General features: G+C 38.4%; 2 protein-coding genes and 2 long non-coding RNA genes across 4 annotated transcripts; 2 read left to right on the plus strand and 2 right to left on the minus strand.

The window, feature by feature from the left end:
- Window positions 1–1,050: 1,050 nt before the first annotated feature.
- LOC130717000 (uncharacterized) lies at window positions 1,051–13,526 on the plus strand. Its single transcript, XM_057567084.1, has 23 exons — window positions 1,051–1,521; window positions 1,630–2,168; window positions 2,519–5,695; window positions 5,784–5,915; window positions 6,010–6,141; window positions 6,230–6,361; window positions 6,448–6,732; window positions 7,743–7,833; window positions 7,912–8,974; window positions 9,061–9,140; window positions 9,341–9,425; window positions 9,499–9,590; window positions 9,668–9,736; window positions 9,863–9,899; window positions 9,986–10,068; window positions 10,350–10,823; window positions 11,400–11,436; window positions 11,518–11,575; window positions 11,711–11,853; window positions 11,989–12,054; window positions 12,154–12,268; window positions 12,357–12,395; window positions 13,016–13,526. Exons 2-23 carry the CDS (start codon window positions 1,781–1,783, stop codon window positions 13,255–13,257), a joined length of 7,020 nt encoding a protein of 2,339 aa, XP_057423067.1. The 5' UTR covers window positions 1,051–1,521; window positions 1,630–1,780; the 3' UTR covers window positions 13,258–13,526.
- LOC130717001 (uncharacterized) lies at window positions 10,072–10,689 on the minus strand. The gene is made up of 2 exons (XR_009012232.1): window positions 10,550–10,689; window positions 10,072–10,462 (listed from the first exon to the last, which is right to left on the minus strand). It is a non-coding gene; the product is annotated as an uncharacterized LOC130717001 (long non-coding RNA).
- A 3,769-nt stretch (window positions 13,527–17,295) lies between the features above and the next one.
- Window positions 17,296–17,838, plus strand: LOC130719158 (uncharacterized protein At4g04775-like). The gene is made up of 2 exons (XM_057569799.1): window positions 17,296–17,463; window positions 17,545–17,838. Exons 1-2 carry the CDS (start codon window positions 17,296–17,298, stop codon window positions 17,836–17,838), a joined length of 462 nt encoding a protein of 153 aa, XP_057425782.1.
- A 290-nt stretch (window positions 17,839–18,128) lies between these two features.
- On the minus strand, window positions 18,129–18,899 carry LOC130720301 (uncharacterized). Its single transcript, XR_009013030.1, has 3 exons — window positions 18,831–18,899; window positions 18,575–18,736; window positions 18,129–18,496 (listed from the first exon to the last, which is right to left on the minus strand). It is a non-coding gene; the product is annotated as an uncharacterized LOC130720301 (long non-coding RNA).
- Window positions 18,900–21,329: the final 2,430 nt, after the last annotated feature.

Below are 21,329 nucleotides of genomic sequence, written 5' to 3' on the forward strand. Positions count from 1 at the left end.
GCGACCTGTTACCGTTTTCGATACAGCCCGCTTGGCGTATTCGTGTACGCCGCCGTATCCGGAGCTCCTGGAGCGTTTCCGGTGCGTTTCCCCGGTGTGTCGCACGCGTTCCCGTATCCGGGGCGTGTCGACACGCCGATACGCGGCCTCCATCCCGTATCCGTGCTTCCCAGTGAGTATGTGAGAATAGATACTCTACACTAGACTTGAAATGTGAGCTTGTATTTATTACAAACACTTACAATTAATGAAAATTAAGATAAATAATAAAATATATACATGTGATGTCGGTGGTAGGATGCACTTTAGAAACTTTTAAGAGTTGTTGGATTGGAGTAAAAAATTAATAAAGTGGTGTAGATGATGTGACATTATGGAGAATTGTAAAAAATGAAGTGTAGATGTTTTAGTGAGTATGATGGATATAGATGTTCTAAGTCTAAAGTCTAATCTTGCAAGTCTCAGTTAGAGGTGAAAAAAAGAATAATAATTTTATTTGGTAAAAAGAAAAGAATAATAATTAAGAGAACAAATTTAACACTCTTTCAAGTTTAATCGCATTTTATGAAAAATAAAAGTAACACGTAGAAATGTAATTTTTTAGAAGTTTAATAATAATAATTTCCCCCAAATATTTAACTGTCATTAAAATAATAAAACCCATTTTTTATAATATATATATTTACACTTAATTAAAAGTATAAAAACTATATGTCACAAAAAAATAAATTAAACTTTCTCAAGAAATTAAAGTTCTATTTCACAAAAACAAAAGAAACAGTCAGAGCATATAAATTCGTGGCATAACTAATTGTAATAGACTATCGTGGTGTTCGTACTGTTAGACTACCGAAATCTTTTAATATTATAATAATAGACATTCGTCTAACATCCTGCTTGGCTTCCTGCCGCGAAATAACTGTCAATGTATATAAATTAAACTCTAAAATAATATTGCATGCATGCACGTACATGCGTAAAATAAAGTGTTGATAGCATTACTCTTTAAAGAAATCCTGTCTCTTGCTTCTTCAGCCTCACCAACTACTTAAATATGATAGAGAAAATTAAGATACGTTCTGTAATTCTCGTCACATTGCATCATATATCATATATCATCTGTTCTTTCCTGTGATATCTTGAGCCATAATGGATTGGAAGTTATAAATAAAGTTAACCTAGTTGTTATGTGATTCGGTTCATCCTCATCTGTGAATCAGTGAGAGAAAGAGTAAGAGAGAGAGAGAGAGTTCACACCAATTTAGTACGTTACTCTGAATCGGAGATATCAGATCTCCAGCATTGACTCTATGTAACTACTTTCCCCATGAATCTCTCTTCTTTTCTGTTTTAGTTTTTGCGTTTTCATTTTTGCTTCTCACACAAACGGAGCTTCCAAAGTGAACAACAACAACAACAACATTCATTCATCTTTGTTCTTCAATTTTGAGACATCAACTCTTGATTCCTCTCTGCAATTACAAGATTTTTGTTTCACCGCAGGTTACTTTGTCTGCAGAGGTATTAACAAATTACAATTACAAACCCCACTTGTTTTATGTTATTAATTCATGTTTGTTTCCAATTTTTTCCCCATTTAATTTAATTTAATTTCTCTCTCTTTGTTAGGTTCTGAAAATGCACCTACCCATCATCCAGATTCATCAAAGCTGGTCACTTTACCGGAAAATTGAGCTCCGGGGAGTGTTCTGAGCCATCAATTTCATCTCTTTTTGACATTAATTGAAGAAATTTAACCCAGTGAGGTCAACTGTGAAAAATGGAGGTTGAGGAAATGGACAGAGACAAGGTGGAGGTTGGGATTCCATGGATCCCCAACACACCCATTAAGCTTTCTGGTCCAAAACCAGCTCCGATCTGCACGGCGACGGAGGAAAACCATCTGGGTCACCGTGCCAATGAAGCAGTTGCATGCGGTGAAGAAAAAGACAAAAGGGTCACCTGTGATGACGTGTCAGTGCCGGTGACAGAGGTTGCTGGTGAGAGTGGTAAAACTGGGGAACAGACAGGTTCTGATGATGTTTTTTCCGGCTGGAGAAATTTTGTCTCTTCTGAATTTTCTTTTCCGGCAGAAACAGCATCGGCAGATTCTTGTGCTACACCATCAGGCAATAACAATGGGTTGAACAATTCCCAGGATCTTCAGGGTAAGTAGAATTGATTTTAACTTTTTCGCCGCAATTTGCATTTGTTTGTGTTGTAGAAACCTTGAAAAAATTTATGATGTTGCAGAGAATATTTCTATGTTTGTATAGAAATGAGGACATCTGAATTCAATTTTTGTTTTTGAAGGTTTCATTCACAGAACTAGTGCCCTGTTAAGATTTTTTTACTTGCATTTTAGTACATTTTTATGGTCTGTAACATTCAAACAATAGGCACAGCATCTAGTTTTCCTCATCTAAAATGTTATCAGTTTTAATCCTTTTAGTACTATGTATCAATCAGTTTGGGATCACATTGCTCTTACTGTGGTTTTTGTACAATTTTTTTGCAGAAACATCAGACAATGCTTGCTGTAGCACTGCGCTGACACCGGATGATTCCATGAAAGCAGAGAGTAGAGAGCCTGCATCTACACAGGTCAATATGGAAGGAAAGGAAGCAGGAAAGGAAGAGGAGAATGTCCCTGCCAAAAAACTTGACAATGATGGAGCCCCACCCAATGAAGGACTTAATGACTCTGTCATAGAGTTTTCTGCTGTTTCTTCATCATTGAAGGAGAACCACGACCTTGATAAGGGAAGTGGCCAAATTACGGATCTGAATCAAACACCGGCTCAAAAGCCGAAGAGAAGAAAGCACCGTCCCAAGGTCATCGTAGAAGGGAAACCCAAGAGACCTCGGAAGCCAGCTACCCCAAAGCCTGTTCAACCAAAAGTAAACTCAACTGGGAAGCGAAAGTATGTGAGAAAGACAGCGTTGAACAAGACTTCGACTCCTCCCACAGAAGTGACTGGAGAGTTTGCTAAAGAAGTGCCTGAGTCTCCCAAAAGCTCTTGTAGAAGATCCTTAAATTTTGATGTAGAAACTAGAGATGAAAGTTGTGCGGGAGGAGAAAATACAACGGCAGGTCTCAATGTAGGCGCTGCATGTGATTCAAATGCTTCAATAAAGCAGGCATCAACTGGGAAGCGAAAGTATGTGAGAAAGACAGGGTTGAACAAGACTTCGACTCCCCCCGCAGAAGTGACTGGAGAGGTCGCTAAAGAAATGCCCGAATCTCCCAAAACGTCTTGTAGAACATCCGTAAATTTTGACACAGAAGCTAAAGATGAAAGTTGTGCAGGAGGAGAAAATACAACGGAAGTTCTCAATGCAGACGTTGCATGTGATTCAAATGCTTCAATAAAGCAGGCATCAACTGGGAAGCGAAAATATGTGAGAAAGACAGCGTTGAACAAGACTTCGACTCCCCCCGCAGAAGTGACTGGAGAGGTCGCTAAAAAAGTGCCTGAATCTCCCAAAACGTCTTGTAGAACATCCGTAAATTTTGACACAGAAGCTAAAGATGAAAGTTGTGCAGGAGGAGAAAATACAACGGAAGTTCTCAATGCAGACGTTGCATGTGATTCAAATGCTTCAATAAAGCAGGCATCAACTGGGAAGCGAAAATATGTGAGAAAGACAGCGTTGAACAAGACTTCGACTCCCCCCGCAGAAGTGACTGGAGAGGTCGCTAAAAAAGTGCCTGAATCTCCCAAAATGTTTTGTAGAACATTCGTAAATTTTGACACAGAAGCTAAAGATGAAAGTTGTGCAGGAGGAGAAAATACAACGGAAGTTCTCAATGTAGACCTGGCATATGATTCAAATGCTTCAATCAAGCAGGCATCAACCGGTTGCATGTCATTACCAGAAGATACACAAGCCCCAATTGCATCTCCTTCGAGAAGAACCAGCCCTGGGGCAAAGCCAACAGAAAAGACAACTAGCAAGAGGAAGTATGTGAGAAAGAAAGGATTGAATAAGACTTCAGCTCCTGCAACAGAGACACTAGCAAGAGAAGAAAGTTCTACTGTCAAAGAAAATGCAACTGAACATCTGGGCAGTGTAGTCACGCAGGAAATGAGCGCGAACCTTGCCTATGAATTGAACATTTCCCTGGAGCAGGCATCAAACATGTACAAGTTATTAGCAGAAGGTACAGATGCCACAAATACATCTTCAGGAAGAAACCCACGTGAGGCAAAGCCAAAAGAAAACCCAACTGCCAAGAGGAAGCGTGTGAGGTCAGGATTGAAGAAGTCTTCCACTCCTACAGAAGCGACTGGAGAATTGATTAAAGAAATGGTGCCCAAATCTTCCAAAACTTGTAGAAAATCCTTAAATTTTGACAAAGGAGATGGAAGTTCCGCAGACAAAGAAAATGTCAAGCGGAAATATGTGAGAAGAAAAGGACTGGATAAGTCTCCTACTCCAACAGTAATGGCAGGAGAAATGACGGAACCAATGATGACAGAGTCTAAAAACTTAGATGTTGGCAATGAAAAATATGTGGTGGTAGAGGAAACACCCGTAGGCGTTGCCTATACTGAAGATGCTTGGATGAGTCTGGCATTAAATAATTGCATGTCATTACCTGGAGACAAACTAGCCCTGAGTACATCTCCTTCAGAAAGCGATCCCCCTGGAGAAAAGACAAGAGAAGGCCCAGCTTGCAAGAGGACGTATGTGAGAAGGAAAGGACTGAATAAGCCTCCTACTCCAACAGTAACAACAGGAGAATTAACTGAACCTGTTATGCCTGGAACTACCATAATATCATGTAGAAGTCCTGCTCATGATAAAAACACTTTGGTGAATGATGCACTATATAATTACATGTCATTACCTGAAGACAGTCAAGCTGTCAGTACATCTCTTTCAAAAAGCAATCCACTTGAAGCAAGCCTTAATGCCAACTCTCAGGATGGAAATATCAGTAGCGCTCAAATTTCAACAATAAGGTCACAAATGGTTGGTTCCAAGAGAAAACAACCTGGTACCATTAAATGTGCAGATAACAGCGGCATGAACCTGACTGGAGCACACTATAACGGATTGCCCTCATACCAGTCAAAGTTTTGGGTCGAGTTTCCAAATATTCAGAGGAAAAGGAGAACTGGAAAGGGGAAAACATCAGACACTCATATTACATCTTCGGTGACTCCCGAAAAAGAACTGCAACTAACATACACTCAAGAAGATGCTCAAGAGCATCCTTATGCATCCAATTCCAGCTGCTGGATTTATGGTTCTGGATACAATGCAGCTATAATCCCAGGCATAAGTGCATCAACAGAAAATGTTATTGGTAATACTCAAATGAATGATGAGTATCACGAGTACTTGTTATCGTTGAGGAGGCTGACAGAAAGATCTCGATTCTCAACTCAAACTTGGGATTGTAATTCTCTAATGGGAATTACAAACTGTGTTTCTGAACAAAATTATACTGCAAAACGACTAGGCATTTCAGACTGGCTAACATTTGGAGTTGCAGATAGACCGCAGACATGCATTAATGCTTTAGTTGCAGAGAAGGAAGTCTCCCTTGCCAAAAAGAAGAGAAATATAAAGAAAGGCGCTCCTTCCAGTTCAGCATATCCTAGCACAAATGAGATGCAACAGAACGATAATTTGGCATTAACAAACCACTTCCTGCCATTCCTGCCATTGGGGAAGTCATCAGGTATTTTAACTGAACTTCATTTTTGTGCATGCCAATAACATTTTGTGTCAATGGACGAATAACTACACCATGCAATTTTGCATTGCAGATGCTGCTCCTGTGAAGAGAAATAGAAAGAAAGACGCTCCTTCTGGTTCAGCATATCCTAGCACAAATGAGATGCAACAGAACCATAATTTAGCATTAACAACTCACTTTCTGCAATTGGAGAAGTCATCAGGTAATGGTATTTCAACTGAACTCTGTTTTTGTGCTAACAGCATTTTATATATGTCAATGGACGAATAACTACACCATGCAATTTTGCATTGCAGATGTTGCTCCTGTGAAGAGAAATAGAAAGAAAGAGGCACCTTCCAGTTCAGCATATCCTAGCACAAATGAGATGCAACAGAACCATAATTTAGAATTAACGACTCACTTCCTGCCATTGGAGAAGTCATCAGGTATTTCAACTGAACTCTGTTTTTGTGCTAATAACATTTTATATATGTCAATGGAGGAATAACTATACCATGCAATTTTGCATTGCAGATGTTGCTCCTGTGAAGAGAAATAGAAAGAAAGGTAATCCTTCCAGTTCAGCATATCCTAGCACAAGTGAGATTCTACAGAACTATAATTTGGCATTAACAAATCACTTCCTTCCATTGGGGAAGTCATCAGGTATTTTACCAGAACTTTATTTTCGTGCCAATAACATTTTACGTGTCAATGGATGAATAACTACACCATGCAATTTTGCATTGCAGATGTTGAAATCGAAGCATTAGCAGAGCAATTTAGACAGCTAAACATCAGCACAGACCAGCATGCACTTGTTCCCTTTCAGGGCTCATTTATCAAAAAACATCATCCACGACCGAAAGTTGACCTTGATGAGGAGACAGATAAAGTGTGGAAGCTTTTGATGTTAGATATAAACAGTCATGGAGTTGATGGAACAGATGAAGACAAGGCCAAATGGTGGGAAGAAGAACGAAATGTATTCCGTGGACGAGCAGACTCATTTATTGCACGAATGCATCTAGTACAAGGTATCAATGCAACAATTTCCATTATATTTACTTTAATCAACTTTGACACATACCTCTAGTAAAACACCTACCTATATGTGATCGATGAAGGGAAGGAATGAGAGAAAAGTCTATACTGTAGGAGCCCATATTAACGTTGTCTATTTTCCTAACTTCCAAACTGTTTCGATATCATGCCCAAGAATCCTACCATAAACCCTTCGCATTTGACCACAACAATGACATGTTTTGAACTACCTAGGTCAGTAATGGTGTCACAAGAACAATGTAAAGGCCATTACCAATTTTAAAAAATGCAAGTAACTCCATTAACTTTGGTGATCATGAAGTGGAACTTTAGAAATTCAGTTACGGCAAGAAACTTGCAAGAAAGATATAATAGAATCATATATTCTACCCTTTATTCATAACCTACCGAGTATCTTACTAGCAACAAACCAACAAAGAAAATAATAATTGCAGCTTTGTTATTCTGGTGAATCAATGGGGGAGCATCTCCAAACTTGATTTTAGATAACCTTAATTTTTCATAACTTTTCTGGCTAAAACTGGATCTGAAGGTAAGTTATTTATATTTCAAAAGTTTTGTAGTAAAACAGCATTAAAATCTTCAATTAAAACAAAATCTACAGTTTTTATTTTATTTAAACTTGTCTTTGGAAGCAAACTTGACTTTAGTTTGCTATTTTTTATTTTTGCAAAATCACAACAGCTTTGTGTAGGTTGAACATTCCCCCAAAATCCAATCAATCTGATTTGATTTAGATTGATGTACCCCTTCTTGGAACAGTAATGAGACCATGTACTTCAGTATATATTACAACTTAAAAAGAGAATAACCATAACTGCAGCTTCGTGTTATAAGAATTATTTTGAAACAAGCAACAATGTGCAGAAAAACATTTACTCCATAAAAATATATAACAATAAAGAGAACTTGAGTAAATATGATTTCATTCCAATGCACTTTGTCACATATTTCATATATTAATATAAAATGTAATCAACAGGAGACAGGCGATTTTCTCGATGGAAAGGATCAGTTGTGGATTCAGTGGTAGGAGTTTTCCTCACTCAAAATGTGTCGGACCATCTTTCCAGGTATAAACTCTACTAGTTTATAGTTGGCTTATTATTCCATGACATGCCACAGCAACACATGTTTTCCTCTGTTGACAGTTCGGCATATATGTCCCTTGCTGCTCGGTTCCCCCCAAAGCCAAGCAGCATGCGGAAAACATGCCACGGTGAAGGCACAAGCTTGGAAGTCAATGAACCACAAGTGCAGATAGTGGAACCGGAAGAGAACACAGAATGCGATGTCAAATTACTGAATCAATCTCTTCATGACCAGAGTTTTACGACTATAGATATAGCTAAGCATTCTGGAGAAAAAGAAGCTGTAGAGAGCAATGATTCCTGCAGAATTACCAGTAGTGTAACAGATGAATCAAACTGCAGACTGCCAGATTCATCTCAAAGAAATATTAAGGAACACCAAAGTCCAATGAGGAGTGGACTAATTAGCACTTCAATTGAGGAATTGGAAGATAAATCATGTTATGACAGTGCTGGGTTAGAGTCAAATGTAGTTTCATCCCAATGCTCTGTCATTTCATCTCAAATATCCGGAGATTTCTCAAATGATCAAAATCCTGAGAAGATAGGATCATCCTCTGATAGCAACTCAGAAATAGAAGATCTCTCCAGCACAGCTATGTACAACAGTGTTTATAGTGGCACTTCCTTTAGCAAGCTTCTAGAAATAGTAAGTTCAACCAAGTTTCATGAAGTTAACAGTGAAAAAAGCCCGACAGAACCAAATACTGCTCAAATTGCACTTGGTCATTCTCAAACTATTGCATCTCAAGTCTATCCTCAGGAACAAAGCAGTCACATGCAGCAAAGCTTTTTCAACATTTCTGAACAAACTCAAGATCTTGTGAACAAAGAAAGGGGATTGGATCTTGGTGACCATAAAGATACTGCGAGGAGTGAAACCAATGAGATAAGTTCCACCCCAATAACATTAAAGAGCAAAGGACAAGGAAAGGAGAAACAGGAAGAGGTTGACTGGGATAGTTTAAGATTAACAGCGCAAGCCAAGGCAGGGAAAAGAGAAAGAACTGAAAACACCATGGATACCTTGGACTGGGATGCTGTTAGATGTGCTGATGTCAATGAGATTGCTAATACCATCAAAGAACGTGGCATGAACAACAGGCTTGCAGAACGTATTCAGGTATATGATCAAACTTCCATTAGATATTATTTATCACTTTCAGGAAAGAAATTACCCATCAATATATGAAATGGTATACTACGCAGGGTTTTTTGAATCGACTGGTTGAAAAACATGGAAGCATTGACCTTGAGTGGCTGAGAGATGTTCCACCTGACCAAGCAAAGTAAGTCCACTAGTTAATTAAGCAGCTTAATTGAAATACTAATTCTCATAACATGCCATGCAATGTTAGCTTGTCTTGACTGTATGATTGGTGAAACGAACATCCAAAACACTCCATTCACGGGTAACACACACAAGCAGTTACACATATTTCATGCAAGCAGAATAAATTCATAATAAAAACTCTATTCATACATACAGAGAATACTTGCTCAGCTTCAGAGGACTGGGATTGAAAAGTGTGGAGTGTGTGCGGCTTTTAACACTGCACCATCTTGCCTTCCCGGTAAGTTGAAAAGAAAAGTGTGCAATTACAGGAAATGTGGAATAAGTAATGATAAATTGTTACCATATAACAGGTGGACACAAACGTTGGACGTATAGCAGTACGACTGGGATGGGTACCTCTCCAGCCACTGCCTGAGTCACTACAGTTGCATCTCCTAGAAATGTGAGTATTACATAAATGATAAATGATGTAAGACAATAGTTCACTTGCATAAGAGCTAATATCATTGCCCTGTGTAGGTACCCTGTGTTGGAGTCCATACAAAAATATCTATGGCCTCGACTGTGCAAGCTAGATCAAAGAACATTGTAAATATCTCTTAAATTTAGCGTACCATAGTAACAGAAACACATATTTTCTTTTTTTCTTCGAATATAGCAAGGGTAATTCACCTATTGATTATTCTCTTATATGATTTTTGCAATATATTACAGGTATGAGCTACATTACCAGATGATTACATTTGGAAAGGTAAATCACATTTTCTTATACATAAGATACCGTCCCTACTCTATCAAAACCTATTGTGCTTGGGTCATAAACTAAAATCAATGCAGGTCTTCTGTACAAAAAGCAAACCAAATTGTAATGCATGCCCAATGAGAGCAGAATGTAGACACTTTGCTAGTGCATTTGCAAGGTATGGATATAATATATTTAAATTCTTTGCATGAAAAGATAAATCATTGTACAGCATCATTCAGAAGTCATTACTCGTAAGTTAGAACTCTACAAGGCACTGCATGTAACTTTGTTGGAACAATAGGTAAGGAACTTGAGAGACAGAATGCTAGGAATACAAAGTTCATGTACCCAGTAATACAACACTAGCTAACTCATTATAATGATGACAGCACTCATTGCATTATATTCTCATCAAAATGCTACTTAGATAACAGTTGAATACTATATTGCATGCAGTGCAAGGCTTGCCCTGCCTGGACCAGAGCAGAAGAGTATAGTTACCACAGCTGGAAATAGTGCGACTGATCAGAATCCATCAGTACTCATCAATCAGTTGCGGTTGCCTCTCCCTGAAAACACAACGCAAGCAGAAGAAATTCACCAAACAGAAGTGAGCAGACAACTACAATTGAAATCTGAAATAAATATCTGCCAACCTATCATTGAAGAGCCGACATCTCCAGAGCCAGAATGCTCACAAGTATACCTAAGTGATATAGAGGATGCCTTCAATGAGGATTCATGTGAAATTCCAACCATCAAACTTAACATTGAAGAGTTCACTTTGAATTTGCAAAATTATATCCAACAAAACATGGAACTTCAAGAAGGTGAAATGTCAAAGGCTTTGGTTGCTTTGGATCCACAAGCTGCCTCCATTCCTATGCCCAAGCTAAAGAACGTGAGCAGATTACGAACAGAACATTGTGTGTAAGTAAAATAACCAACTTTCTCAAACTAAATATCCTTGAATGCACTAACAAAATGACAGGGAAAGAAAGAAAGGAACTGGTAATTATATGTCTAGAATCATCAATCCTGGAATATTCAAAGATGAAGAGTTACAACTTATAACGAATTTATTATAATAGAATAGTAATGTAGGGGAGGGGAGGGGGTAGGATGGGAGGAATTATTCTTATCATGTGTAGCTAAGAGGACGGAAATGGAGGTGGGAATGACCCCTTTTTTGTTTAGTTCAGGAGGGTAGGGAAGAGGTTTTAATGATTTTAGGTTTCAAAATCTTAAGAAGGGCATTTTTTCATACAAATTATTTTTCTTCCAAATCTCCTCACTTTTGGAAGAGAGACAAAATTTAGTTAATAGGGGGTTTTGGCCTCCTCTCCCCTCCCCTACAATTTGGACCCAAAAAAAACGACCTTCCCCTACCCTTGAACCAAATACTAAGCATGAAAAGAAATCAAGAATAGAGTTTCACATGTACAATTTCCACCATGCTATAGCAATTAAAAAATTAATGCTGATTTTGTGTTCACTTTCATGCAGTTATGAGCTCCCAGATACGCATCCTCTTCTGGAAGGGGTGAGTTATTTACTACATCTGTTAATCAAAGCCATGTTTTCCCCTATATTTTCAACTTTTATTAATCATTCTACATTACAGTGGGACGTGCGAGAGCCTGATGATCCAGGCAAATACCTTCTTGCTATATGGACACCAGGTAGATAAAGTTAACATTTTCACTACTCTGCTTCTATCCGGATGAACTTAGATGGGCTGTGAAGTCTTAGTTTGCAACTATGCATCTGTGTTCTGGTGTTTCTAACTGATTTTTCCAAATAAATGATCACATTAGGTGAGACAGCAAATTCAATACAACCACCTGAAAACAAATGCAGCTCTCAAGAAGAATGTGGCCAACTCTGCAGCGAGAAAGAATGTTTCTCATGCAACAGTTTCCGTGAAGCAAATTCACAGATAGTTAGAGGGACAATCCTGGTCAGAATGCAAATCAAAATAATTTTAACCATATATTGCTTACTAATTTCTATATTACAGGGGTAGTGGATCATATTTGTATATGAATTAAAAGCATTATATTAGACTGACTTAACTCACGATAAATATGAACAGATACCATGTCGAACAGCTATGCGGGGGAGCTTTCCACTAAATGGCACTTATTTCCAAGTCAATGAGGTTAACCTAGTGCTAAATTGCAGATCGCTAAGTTTCGTGCCCCTTTTATATTAGAAGCTTTGCAATTTAAGCAATACTAATATGTATTATTTGGAGCAGGTATTTGCTGACCATGACTCAAGTCATGAACCAATTAGTGTTCCCCGAAGTTGGCTCTGGAACCTCAACAGACGTACAGTATATTTTGGAACCTCCATACCAACAATATTTAAAGGTAAAGAATTACAAAGCATAGTAATATATTCAGTGATAAATTTCTATATGTCAAACAATCAAGTTGAATATATTTTTTTGCCAAACAGGTTTATCAACACAAGATATTCAACAGTGCTTCTGGAGAGGTAAGATTTAACTCACAGAATGTAATCCTGCTTTGTTAATTGAATATCCTACTTTAGCCTATTTTTATTGGTGTGATTAACATCACTAATTTTCATTTTTGGGGGCATACTACGGGGGCAAAGGACTAAAGAAACGCACTTCCACAACTTTATTTGCTATTGACACGATGGCTGCCTCCTTAATAAGCCACCTCCCATCTATAGTTTTTAGGTTAATTTTACAAGCATCTAATCAATTCATCTATACTAGGAGAAGGTGGAGCATATAGTGAATTTATAATATAAGCCACTTTCTGCTATAAATCCTACTAAGCTTGCTTCTTTAGCATAAGTTAACAGCATGGAACCAGGTCAAATGCATCGCCCAGCATATTAACCAAAAATTTAAGTGACCTAAAATAATTAGTAGGGTGAATTATTTGTGTAACAAAGATTTATTTACTTGTTTCTAGCCTCCATCTCATCCAAAAGCATGTCATAACTTTGTCGACTCTATGTGACAACTTGCCCTGTTTAGTATTTTACTAGTAAAACTAACTATGCGGTTTACCTCTGGCATCAGAAAAGCAAGTGTCCAAGATAATACCACCTATCTAACAAATGGTGGAAATGCTTTGCAGGATATGTCTGTGTGAGGGGTTTTGACAGGATATCACGAGCACCCCGGCCTCTGATGGCCAGGCTCCACATGCCAGCCAGCAAATTGCCCAAGCCCCAGCCTAAAGAGAAGCCAAAAAAAGAGCCTAAACAGAAGACAAAAAAAGAGTCAAGTTCGGCGAAAGGACAAGGACCGGAACCAAATCCAAAACTTCCAGAATTGGTTTCTAGCAGTCACGACCTTCAGAACAGGAAAACAGCCTGAAGACAAGTCTGAACTACTCATCCCATACTGTGTAGCTCAGCGGCATGTGTATAATGACAAAGTCATTATGTAACTTAACCTTGAGCTTTTTTTCTTGTAATGCTCAGAGACTGAGCCGTTTTTCTATACTAGGACCCAATAATGTCCCATTGGTAACAGAATAGGTTCTAGCTTCTTGTTCTTAAAAAAGAAAAAATCATTACAGGCAGAGGAATGTGAGCCCTTTAAATTTAATGCTAAGATAACATGAAATGAGGCTACTTACAGAAGAGCTGAGTACTGTTTTTTTATCCCAATTTCATGCAGAGATACACTCTGGAAAATTCTTGATTTGAAATTTATGTGCCTCGCTACACCAGCTCCGCTTCCACCTATAATCAGATTTTTCATTTGATGTTCCATTGATAAGATGATGATAAACACTGCAAAGAAAAACAAAACAAAAAAACTCTCCTGTCAGGTTAAACTCTACTGTCCAAATTTTGGTTCTAAAAGCAATAAAAGTGAATCCTAACTTGTTAACAATTTTCGAAGCTAAGTAAAAGTAGCAGCAAAAATAGTTTGATAGAGGTGATTCCACCAAAATCACAGTGATACTTCAAACCACATTTGAAAGGCAAAGTGTGTGTTTGTTGTGTGGGAAAATATACATCCTAGTGCACAAATGGAAAAATAAGATTACCCACATGGATCCGTGTTGAATTCAACATAAACTCAAACACACAAAACCCATGTTGGTCAAACACACAAATTTGATTCAAAAAACCATGGTATTCAAGATTGAAAATTTGGTTTAATAGCATACTTATCATGTTGGTCAAACACAAATTGATTCAAAAAAACCATAGTATTCAAGATTGAAATTTTGGTTTAATAGGGTTTTATATTGGGAACTTGGGATCTAGTGCCAACTCGTCACGGTCAGACTCAAAACTGGGATAGCAGGATCACAAAAAGTGGGATGGTTGGGCTAGTGAACTTTTGTCTACCATATATACATACTAAATCAATGATAAATACATGATAGAACAGAGGAGAAGGAGACAAAGTGGGTAGAAGACGCTCACCAGAGATAGTTCAGAGGTCTTGTCGTGATGGTCCTCGGTCGGCTCTAAGTCGAAGTGGATAGAAGATAGCGAAAGATTGAACAAAATACAGTGCTAGGGTTTTTTCCATGGCGAAAACCCCTGAATGGAAACCCTAACATTTACATTTGGGAAACAGTTTTGGAATTGGGCATTCACTATCCCACCGGGATTTTGGCTAGGATCCCAGCGGGGATGGCCGGGACTATGAACTGGGTCGGGATAGGAAAATTCATCACATGCCTGGCTAAGACGAGATTGACAACTTATCGTGGGATTAGGTTATTGAATGGCGAGTTGAATTGTGAATCAGAATAGCTATTTTTCGAATCGCGCATCATTTTTTTCTTGTAAGATAGATACATGATTCACAAAAAATCAAGTTATAAATGAAACATAAGTTGATAACATATAATAAACTATAAACCTTAAAATAATACAAGTTCTAAGCCATAAATCAAAATAAGAAAAAAAGATAGGAGGTGCTTGCATAAGGTAAGGTATTCAACCCCTTCAAAAAACATGACCAAATGCAAATTATTTTCCTACTTCATATACTTAGATCCAAGTAAATAATCATAATCTAACTAATTGAATCATTCATCATCCCCAAATTCAACACTAGTGTTATTGAATAGTCGTCCTGGCAATATCTCATGGTGGATTTTTGGCTCATCCCCATCTCAAGTGCAACTCGCCCACAACTTTAAATCGTAAGATTTAACAACGAATCACAAATCGTAAAATTCACTGCTGACTCGAAGATACATAATGAGAATCAAGTTCATTTTAGGTTCACACACCATACTTATTGTTGCCTTAATAATTTGTATCGTATCATCATGATCATGACACGCATCTTGGTATCAATGTCATACCAATAACTATGTCCCCGAAAGTTAGCTCAAGTGGTAAGAGTTAGAATACATAAAGGTTTTGTGAGGATGAAGATGAAGGGAAGGTTCAAACCTTGAGGAGGGGCTAATTTACTAACAACTAATATTTTCCTATAAAAAAATACCGATTTGGGGCAGTAATGATTCATGAACCACTACATAGTAAAACACCCCTAAACACCCCTTTTTCCTGCAGATTTGGCCAAACAATACACTGAACTAACCACCTAAATACACATGACTAACCATAAAGCACAGAACATGTGTATTTAGGTGGTTAGTTCAGTGTATTATTTGGCCAAATCCCTAATTTAGGAATTTCAATTTTACACGGTTCTGTGCTTTATGGTAAGTCATGTGTATTTAGGTGGTTAGTTCAGTGTATTATTTGGCCAAATCCCTAATTTAGGAATTTCAACTTTACACGGTTTTGTGCTTTATGGTTAGTCATGTGTATTTAGGTGGTTAGTTCAGTGTATTATTTGGCCAAATCCGCAGAAAAAAGGGTGTTTAGGGGTGTTTCTACTATTCAGTGGTTCAGGAATCATTTTTCGATTTGGAGAAAAGAAAATAGTCGGATTCCAGATTTAACATGCCAAAATCACTTCTCTTCACAAGAGCTATTCTTATAGCATGTTTGGATCGGCGGTGGCATAAACCCAAAACACATGAATCCCAAAAATTACACTCCTAATAGTTACTCCCCGAATCAATATTCTTATAATCCCCAAACTTCAATCGTTCTGCAGCCAAAAAAATCTATAAAAAAACAAACAACTAAAAAATAAATATTTATGCAGCTATGCTAGTATATATTCACCCAGTTCACAAAATCAACAACACAATAAAATCAAACTAACTGCAAAGTGACGAAGAGGAAACGAATATGGAGAAGAAGCTTACCTTGGTTTTCGTGCTAAGAGATGAAACGGAGAGAAAATCGAACTTCTGAGATGTGCGCGGCGAGGTAGAGAAGAAGAGAAACAGAAAGTGGAGCGGTTTGGTGAAATGTTTTGCGAATTGGCTGTTTTTGCCGCCTTAGCGCCATTTTCATATGCTTTTCTTCCCTCCCTGAATTTTCGAGAATTTTGGTGTGGAAATTTTGCCGCTGGAATAGGGAAAATGTTTACATCAGTTTAGGGATTTGACTCGACTAAAGTGAAGACGAAACTTTCTTTCTAAAGGTAAAGTTACTTCCTGCAAGTATTATTAAAATCATTGTAGGTGTCTATACGGTGGACTAAAATAAAAAATGGATTCACTCGTGAATCATTATTTTCAACCACAAAATATGTTATTATATATATACATATATATTTGTGGTTAAAAATAATGGTTCATCGGTAGATCATTTTTAAAATAGTCGACCATATAATATCTCATCACATGTAATATTTTATTACTGTTTTGTTTTACCTTGATTTTTAAAAAATTAATGAAAAGCAATCAATTTTTGAGTTGAGTTGAAATATTAAATTTTAACATAGAGTGTTGCTCTGGTGCCCTTTAAAATGAGAGACTTTATAACTCTTTAATTTATTATTTATAGTAGGGTTAAAAACTATAACCGTCCCTGAACTTTGGGTGAGATTTGAAAACCGTCCCTCGCGGGAAAATTATCTGAAAACCGTCCTCAGACTATTGAAAACTAAATTGACCCGTCCCTCCGGCCACCATCCCTCCGGCGAGCACCTTATGTGGCACGCCACGTCATTTAATGAGATGACGTGTAATATTTTTTTTTAAATAATAACAATTAACCCTAAATCCCAAATTAACACAATTAACCCTAAATCCCAAATTAACCCTAAATTCCCAATTAACCCTAATCAACCCTTTATCTAACACTAATTTTACCTAAATCCCAAATCTATCTACACATAAAACCCCCAAATCTGAGTTAGGGTTCATCATGTTCCTCTTCTGCTCTCCCTTCGTGTTCCCCTTCTTCCTCTTCTGCTCTCCCTTCGTGTTCCCCTTCTTCTCCCATCGTGTTCACCTTCTTCTCCCATCGTGTTCTCCGTTTTCTACTTCTGCTTCTCCCATCGAGCAACACGATGAGAAGACCAACAACTTCTTCTACTTCTGCCACTGGTTCTCGTGCTTCTTCTCTGAACGCATTGCCTCCTGGAGGAACTTGCGAGTGTGGAGAATTGATTTTGCACCTGACCTCACACACTCCTAAGAACCCAGGTCGGAGGTTCTGGAGATGCAGGAATTTCGAGGTAAATCATACTCATCTACCCCTTCATGGTTCTGTTTTACCTCGAATTCAATGGTGTGATGATTTTCTTTTTGATTTGCAGACATCTAAAGATTGTGGGTTTTTCTTGTGGGATGATTTTGTCCAAGGGCAAGGTGCTGAAAGACAACCAGACCTTGAATTACTGAAAATAATGCATGAATTGGAGGATTTGAAGAGGAAACATGATGAATTGAGCAGAAAATTGGAAGAAAGCAAGAAGAAGAACAACAAACTGCAAAGGAAGCTTGACTGTGAAACCATGAAGAATAATGTGGCCTTTTTTAGTGTTGGCTTTGCTGTGCTGTTGTGGGTTGTAGGATTAGGGTTGTTCTTCACTTCTGGGAAATTCAAGTAGGTAGAATTGTGACTAGTTAGGTTGATGCATCTTTGTTGGTTGTGGTTGCAATAACACTATGTAAGCTTGACAAAATTTCAACTGTAACAGCTTTGGTATTGAAAAGTAATGACAAAAGTATGGTTGTTGTTGTCTTTAAAAAGTTGTTGTATTCCCTTGTCCCTTTATTGTTTCTGATTTCTTTACTGGCCTAGAAAGCACAAATAACTTAAATAAAGCATATTATAACCTTTAATCAATGCTAACAGCAATTAGAGAAGAGAATCTCATTGACTAAATTGATCCCAATAGGAAAAAGTGGTCCATCCCACTTGCAATAAAAAACATAACATCACAACTTGTGGTCCACATTGAATGTCATCTACATCAGAAAAACCCACCCATATGGTGTCCAAAGTATATCAAAATGAGCACACATGTGCTATGCAAAGTACATCAAAAAGAGCACCCATGTGCTACCAAAACAAAACAGAGAGTAATTAGCCCTAATTACATCAATCATTCCTCCTCATACAGCTTGAGATGCAGATGCAGCTGCCAGATCTTCCCCACCATGAACCTGAGATGCAGCTCCAGATCCTGGCAGATTCGCCACACCTTCTACCTGAGTTCTTGCTCCATCTTCAACCTGAGATTGCACAGCTTGGGAGGCTCCATCCTGCAATTTCATGAATTGTTTTAGAATAATGATTTGTTGTATATGACCTTAGATCTGTCAAGTATACAATAAACTTACATGAACAGCTTGAGAAGTAGCAGTTTGAGTTATGACAGGAAGACTGCATCTCCTTGAATTGTGTCCAACTTGCTTACATCTGCTGCACCTACGAACTTGAGGTGGTCTAGCAACCTGAGATGGCCCAGGCTGAGAAGGCCCAGCTTGAGAGGTTCCTCCATCCTGCAATTTCAGTTCATATGCATATACAATTTTCAGTTAATATGCAATTTTCAATTTTCAGTTCATATGTCAATTATAATTGAATTATACTTACTGTGGGAACTTGATTTTGTGCTTGGGTTTCAGTTTGTGTTTGAGTTTCATTTATGACCTGACTTTCATTTTGTGCTTGAGAATTTTCTCCTTCTTCATTTACAGGTGGGGGAAGTGTGCATCTCCTTGTATTATGTCCATGCTGCCCACATCTACTGCATCGGTGCCTTGCAACTCCTCTGTGTAGATGTGTCTGCTCTGTATCTTCATAAGGGTCCCTTCTTCTCAGTTTCTTAGGTCTTCCAGGCCTCCTTTTAAACAGTGGTGGTAGTATGTCAGGGTCATTGGTAGGTTCCCACATTGTCTGGCCATTAATAGGACTGATCTCATGACCATAGGTTGCTTCATAAGCTACTCTTTTGTAGTAATCATGCACAAAGGACTGTGGGTTTAGACCATTGTATGATATGCATGCAACAACATCAATACCCTTCTATCAGGACCAATGTCATGCAAATAAAGGGTCAGTTTATTGACTTACCTTCTGCTGATCAGATATGAAGATCCACCTTCTATCAGGACCAATGTCATGCAAAAGTAAATCAAGGAACCACTCCCAGCTGTCCTTGCATTCAGACTCAACAACAGCAAATGCCAATGGAAAATATTGGTCATTTGGGTCTCTTGCAACAGCACATAACAGAATCCCACCAAATTGTGTCTTCAAATGACACCCATCTAAGCCAATGAAAGGCCTGCACCCCTGTAAAAATCCTCTTTTACAGCCTTCTAGACACATATAGAATCTCCCAAATCTTGGTTGAATAGCCCCAGTAGGGTGTTCTAGTTGCATCTTACATGTGTTACCTGGGGATACCCTCCTCAGCTCTGCACTGAATCTGTAAAGCAAGGAGTATTGCCTGCTAGCATCTCCCTCAACCATCTCCAAGGCCATTTTCCTTGCTTTCCATGCTTTGTACCTTGTTATTCCAGTTGAGAAACCTATCCTGATCTCCTCAACCACATCATTGATCTTCATCTTCCTTGAACCCCTCATCTTATCAACCACCTTCTTTGCAACCCAGCTGGATGTTGCACTTTTGTTGTTAAAAACTCTGCCACATGTATGAGGAGCAATCAGAGTCTTGATTGCAAATATCTGCTTTCCACCAACCTTGCTACACAACATCACAAAAGGACATTGATCTTTCTTCTTACACACTGCCCTAACTCTGTCAAAATCATTCTTTGGGAAAGTGATTCCCCTACCAGTAAGTGTAGCATGGTCTTTAGCTGCCTCTTTAAACTGCTGCAGTGAAGTGAATTCCATTCCCACCCTGAATTTGAACTCTGGCCTCATATCTTCAGGTCTGAACTGCAGATGTCTCCTATCAGGTTCATTAGAATCATCACTGTCACCTTCTGACATGCTATTTAAGTCCTCACTCTCCCAACCAGCTTCCATGTCATGATCACCATGAAATCCACCAATTTCCTCATCCACATTCTGTACAGCATGCACATTAGAATCCTCATCAGTCATTTTCCTCAACTGCTCATTCAAAAGTGCTTCAGCCACACCAACAGTGTTTGATTGAAATCCATCATCAATACCCTGTGTCCTCTCCTCTTCACTGTCACTGAAGTGCACATCAAGTTCAGAATCATCACTACCTGAAGTAGGATCTCCATCAAGTGTATTTTCATTATTCTCCTCATTCATCACTTCTTCTTGCACATCATTATGCCCTTCATTCATCACCTCTTCTTGAACATCATTATTCCCCTCATTCATCACCTCTTCTTGCACATCATTAACTGGAACCTCAACTTCAGGGCCTTCAAACATAAAGACATTGTAAGTCTTCTACACAACTATTGTATGTATTAATGAAAATAAAGGGTGACTTTATTGGACCTACCTTCAACCTCCACATTTGCCTGAACTTGAGGTTGTAATTCTGGTTCAAGTACAGGTACAACTTCTGGATCATGAACAATATCATTAATTGGAAACAACTATTGTATGTATTAATGCACATAAAGGGTGAGTTTTATGGACTTACCTTCAACCTCCACATCTGCATCAATTTCATCCTGGTTCTCTGCCTCACCCTCTCCATCATAAGCAATATCATTATCCAGTTGTGTTAGCACCTCTTCTTGTACTTCTGGTTGATCCTCTTCATCACTAGACAATTCCAATAAAACAGGAAGCCTCTTCTGCTTTGTCTTTGGAACAGTGCACATAATCCTATATGACCTTCTGGTAGGCTTGGGTGGAGCAGGTTTCTTTGCATGTGAAACATCCTTTGAAGGAGCAGGCATTTTTCCAGATGAAGCCATGAATGAAGGAGTAGCCTTAGCCTTTGATGGAGCCATGAATAAAGGAGTAGCCTTGGAAGTAGCAGGTTTCTTTGCAGATGAAGCAACCTTTGAAGGAGCAGGCCTCTTTCCAGTTGAACTCATTGAAAGAGTAGCCTTGGATGGAGGCCTGCTAGAAGGAGTAAGCTTGGATGGAGCCCATAATGAAGGACTAGGCTTGGATGGAGCCTTAGAA

The sequence above is a fragment of the Lotus japonicus genome, chromosome 5, assembly GCF_012489685.1.
Source record: "Lotus japonicus ecotype B-129 chromosome 5, LjGifu_v1.2".
In the NCBI taxonomy this organism is placed as follows: domain Eukaryota; kingdom Viridiplantae; phylum Streptophyta; class Magnoliopsida; order Fabales; family Fabaceae; genus Lotus; species Lotus japonicus.

Coding starts and splice junctions, on each gene's coding strand:
- LOC130719158 (XM_057569799.1), top strand. CDS start 17,296: ATGAGAAGACCAACAACTTCTTCTACTTCTGCCACTGGTTCTCGTGCT. Junction 17,464..17,544: donor GGAGATGCAGGAATTTCGAG/GTAAATCATACT, acceptor TTTGATTTGCAG/ACATCTAAAGATTGTGGGTT.
- LOC130717000 (XM_057567084.1), top strand. CDS start 1,781: ATGGAGGTTGAGGAAATGGACAGAGACAAGGTGGAGGTTGGGATTCCA. Junction 6,142..6,229: donor GCCATTGGAGAAGTCATCAG/GTATTTCAACTG, acceptor TTTGCATTGCAG/ATGTTGCTCCTGTGAAGAGA. Junction 9,426..9,498: donor TGCACCATCTTGCCTTCCCG/GTAAGTTGAAAA, acceptor ACCATATAACAG/GTGGACACAAACGTTGGACG.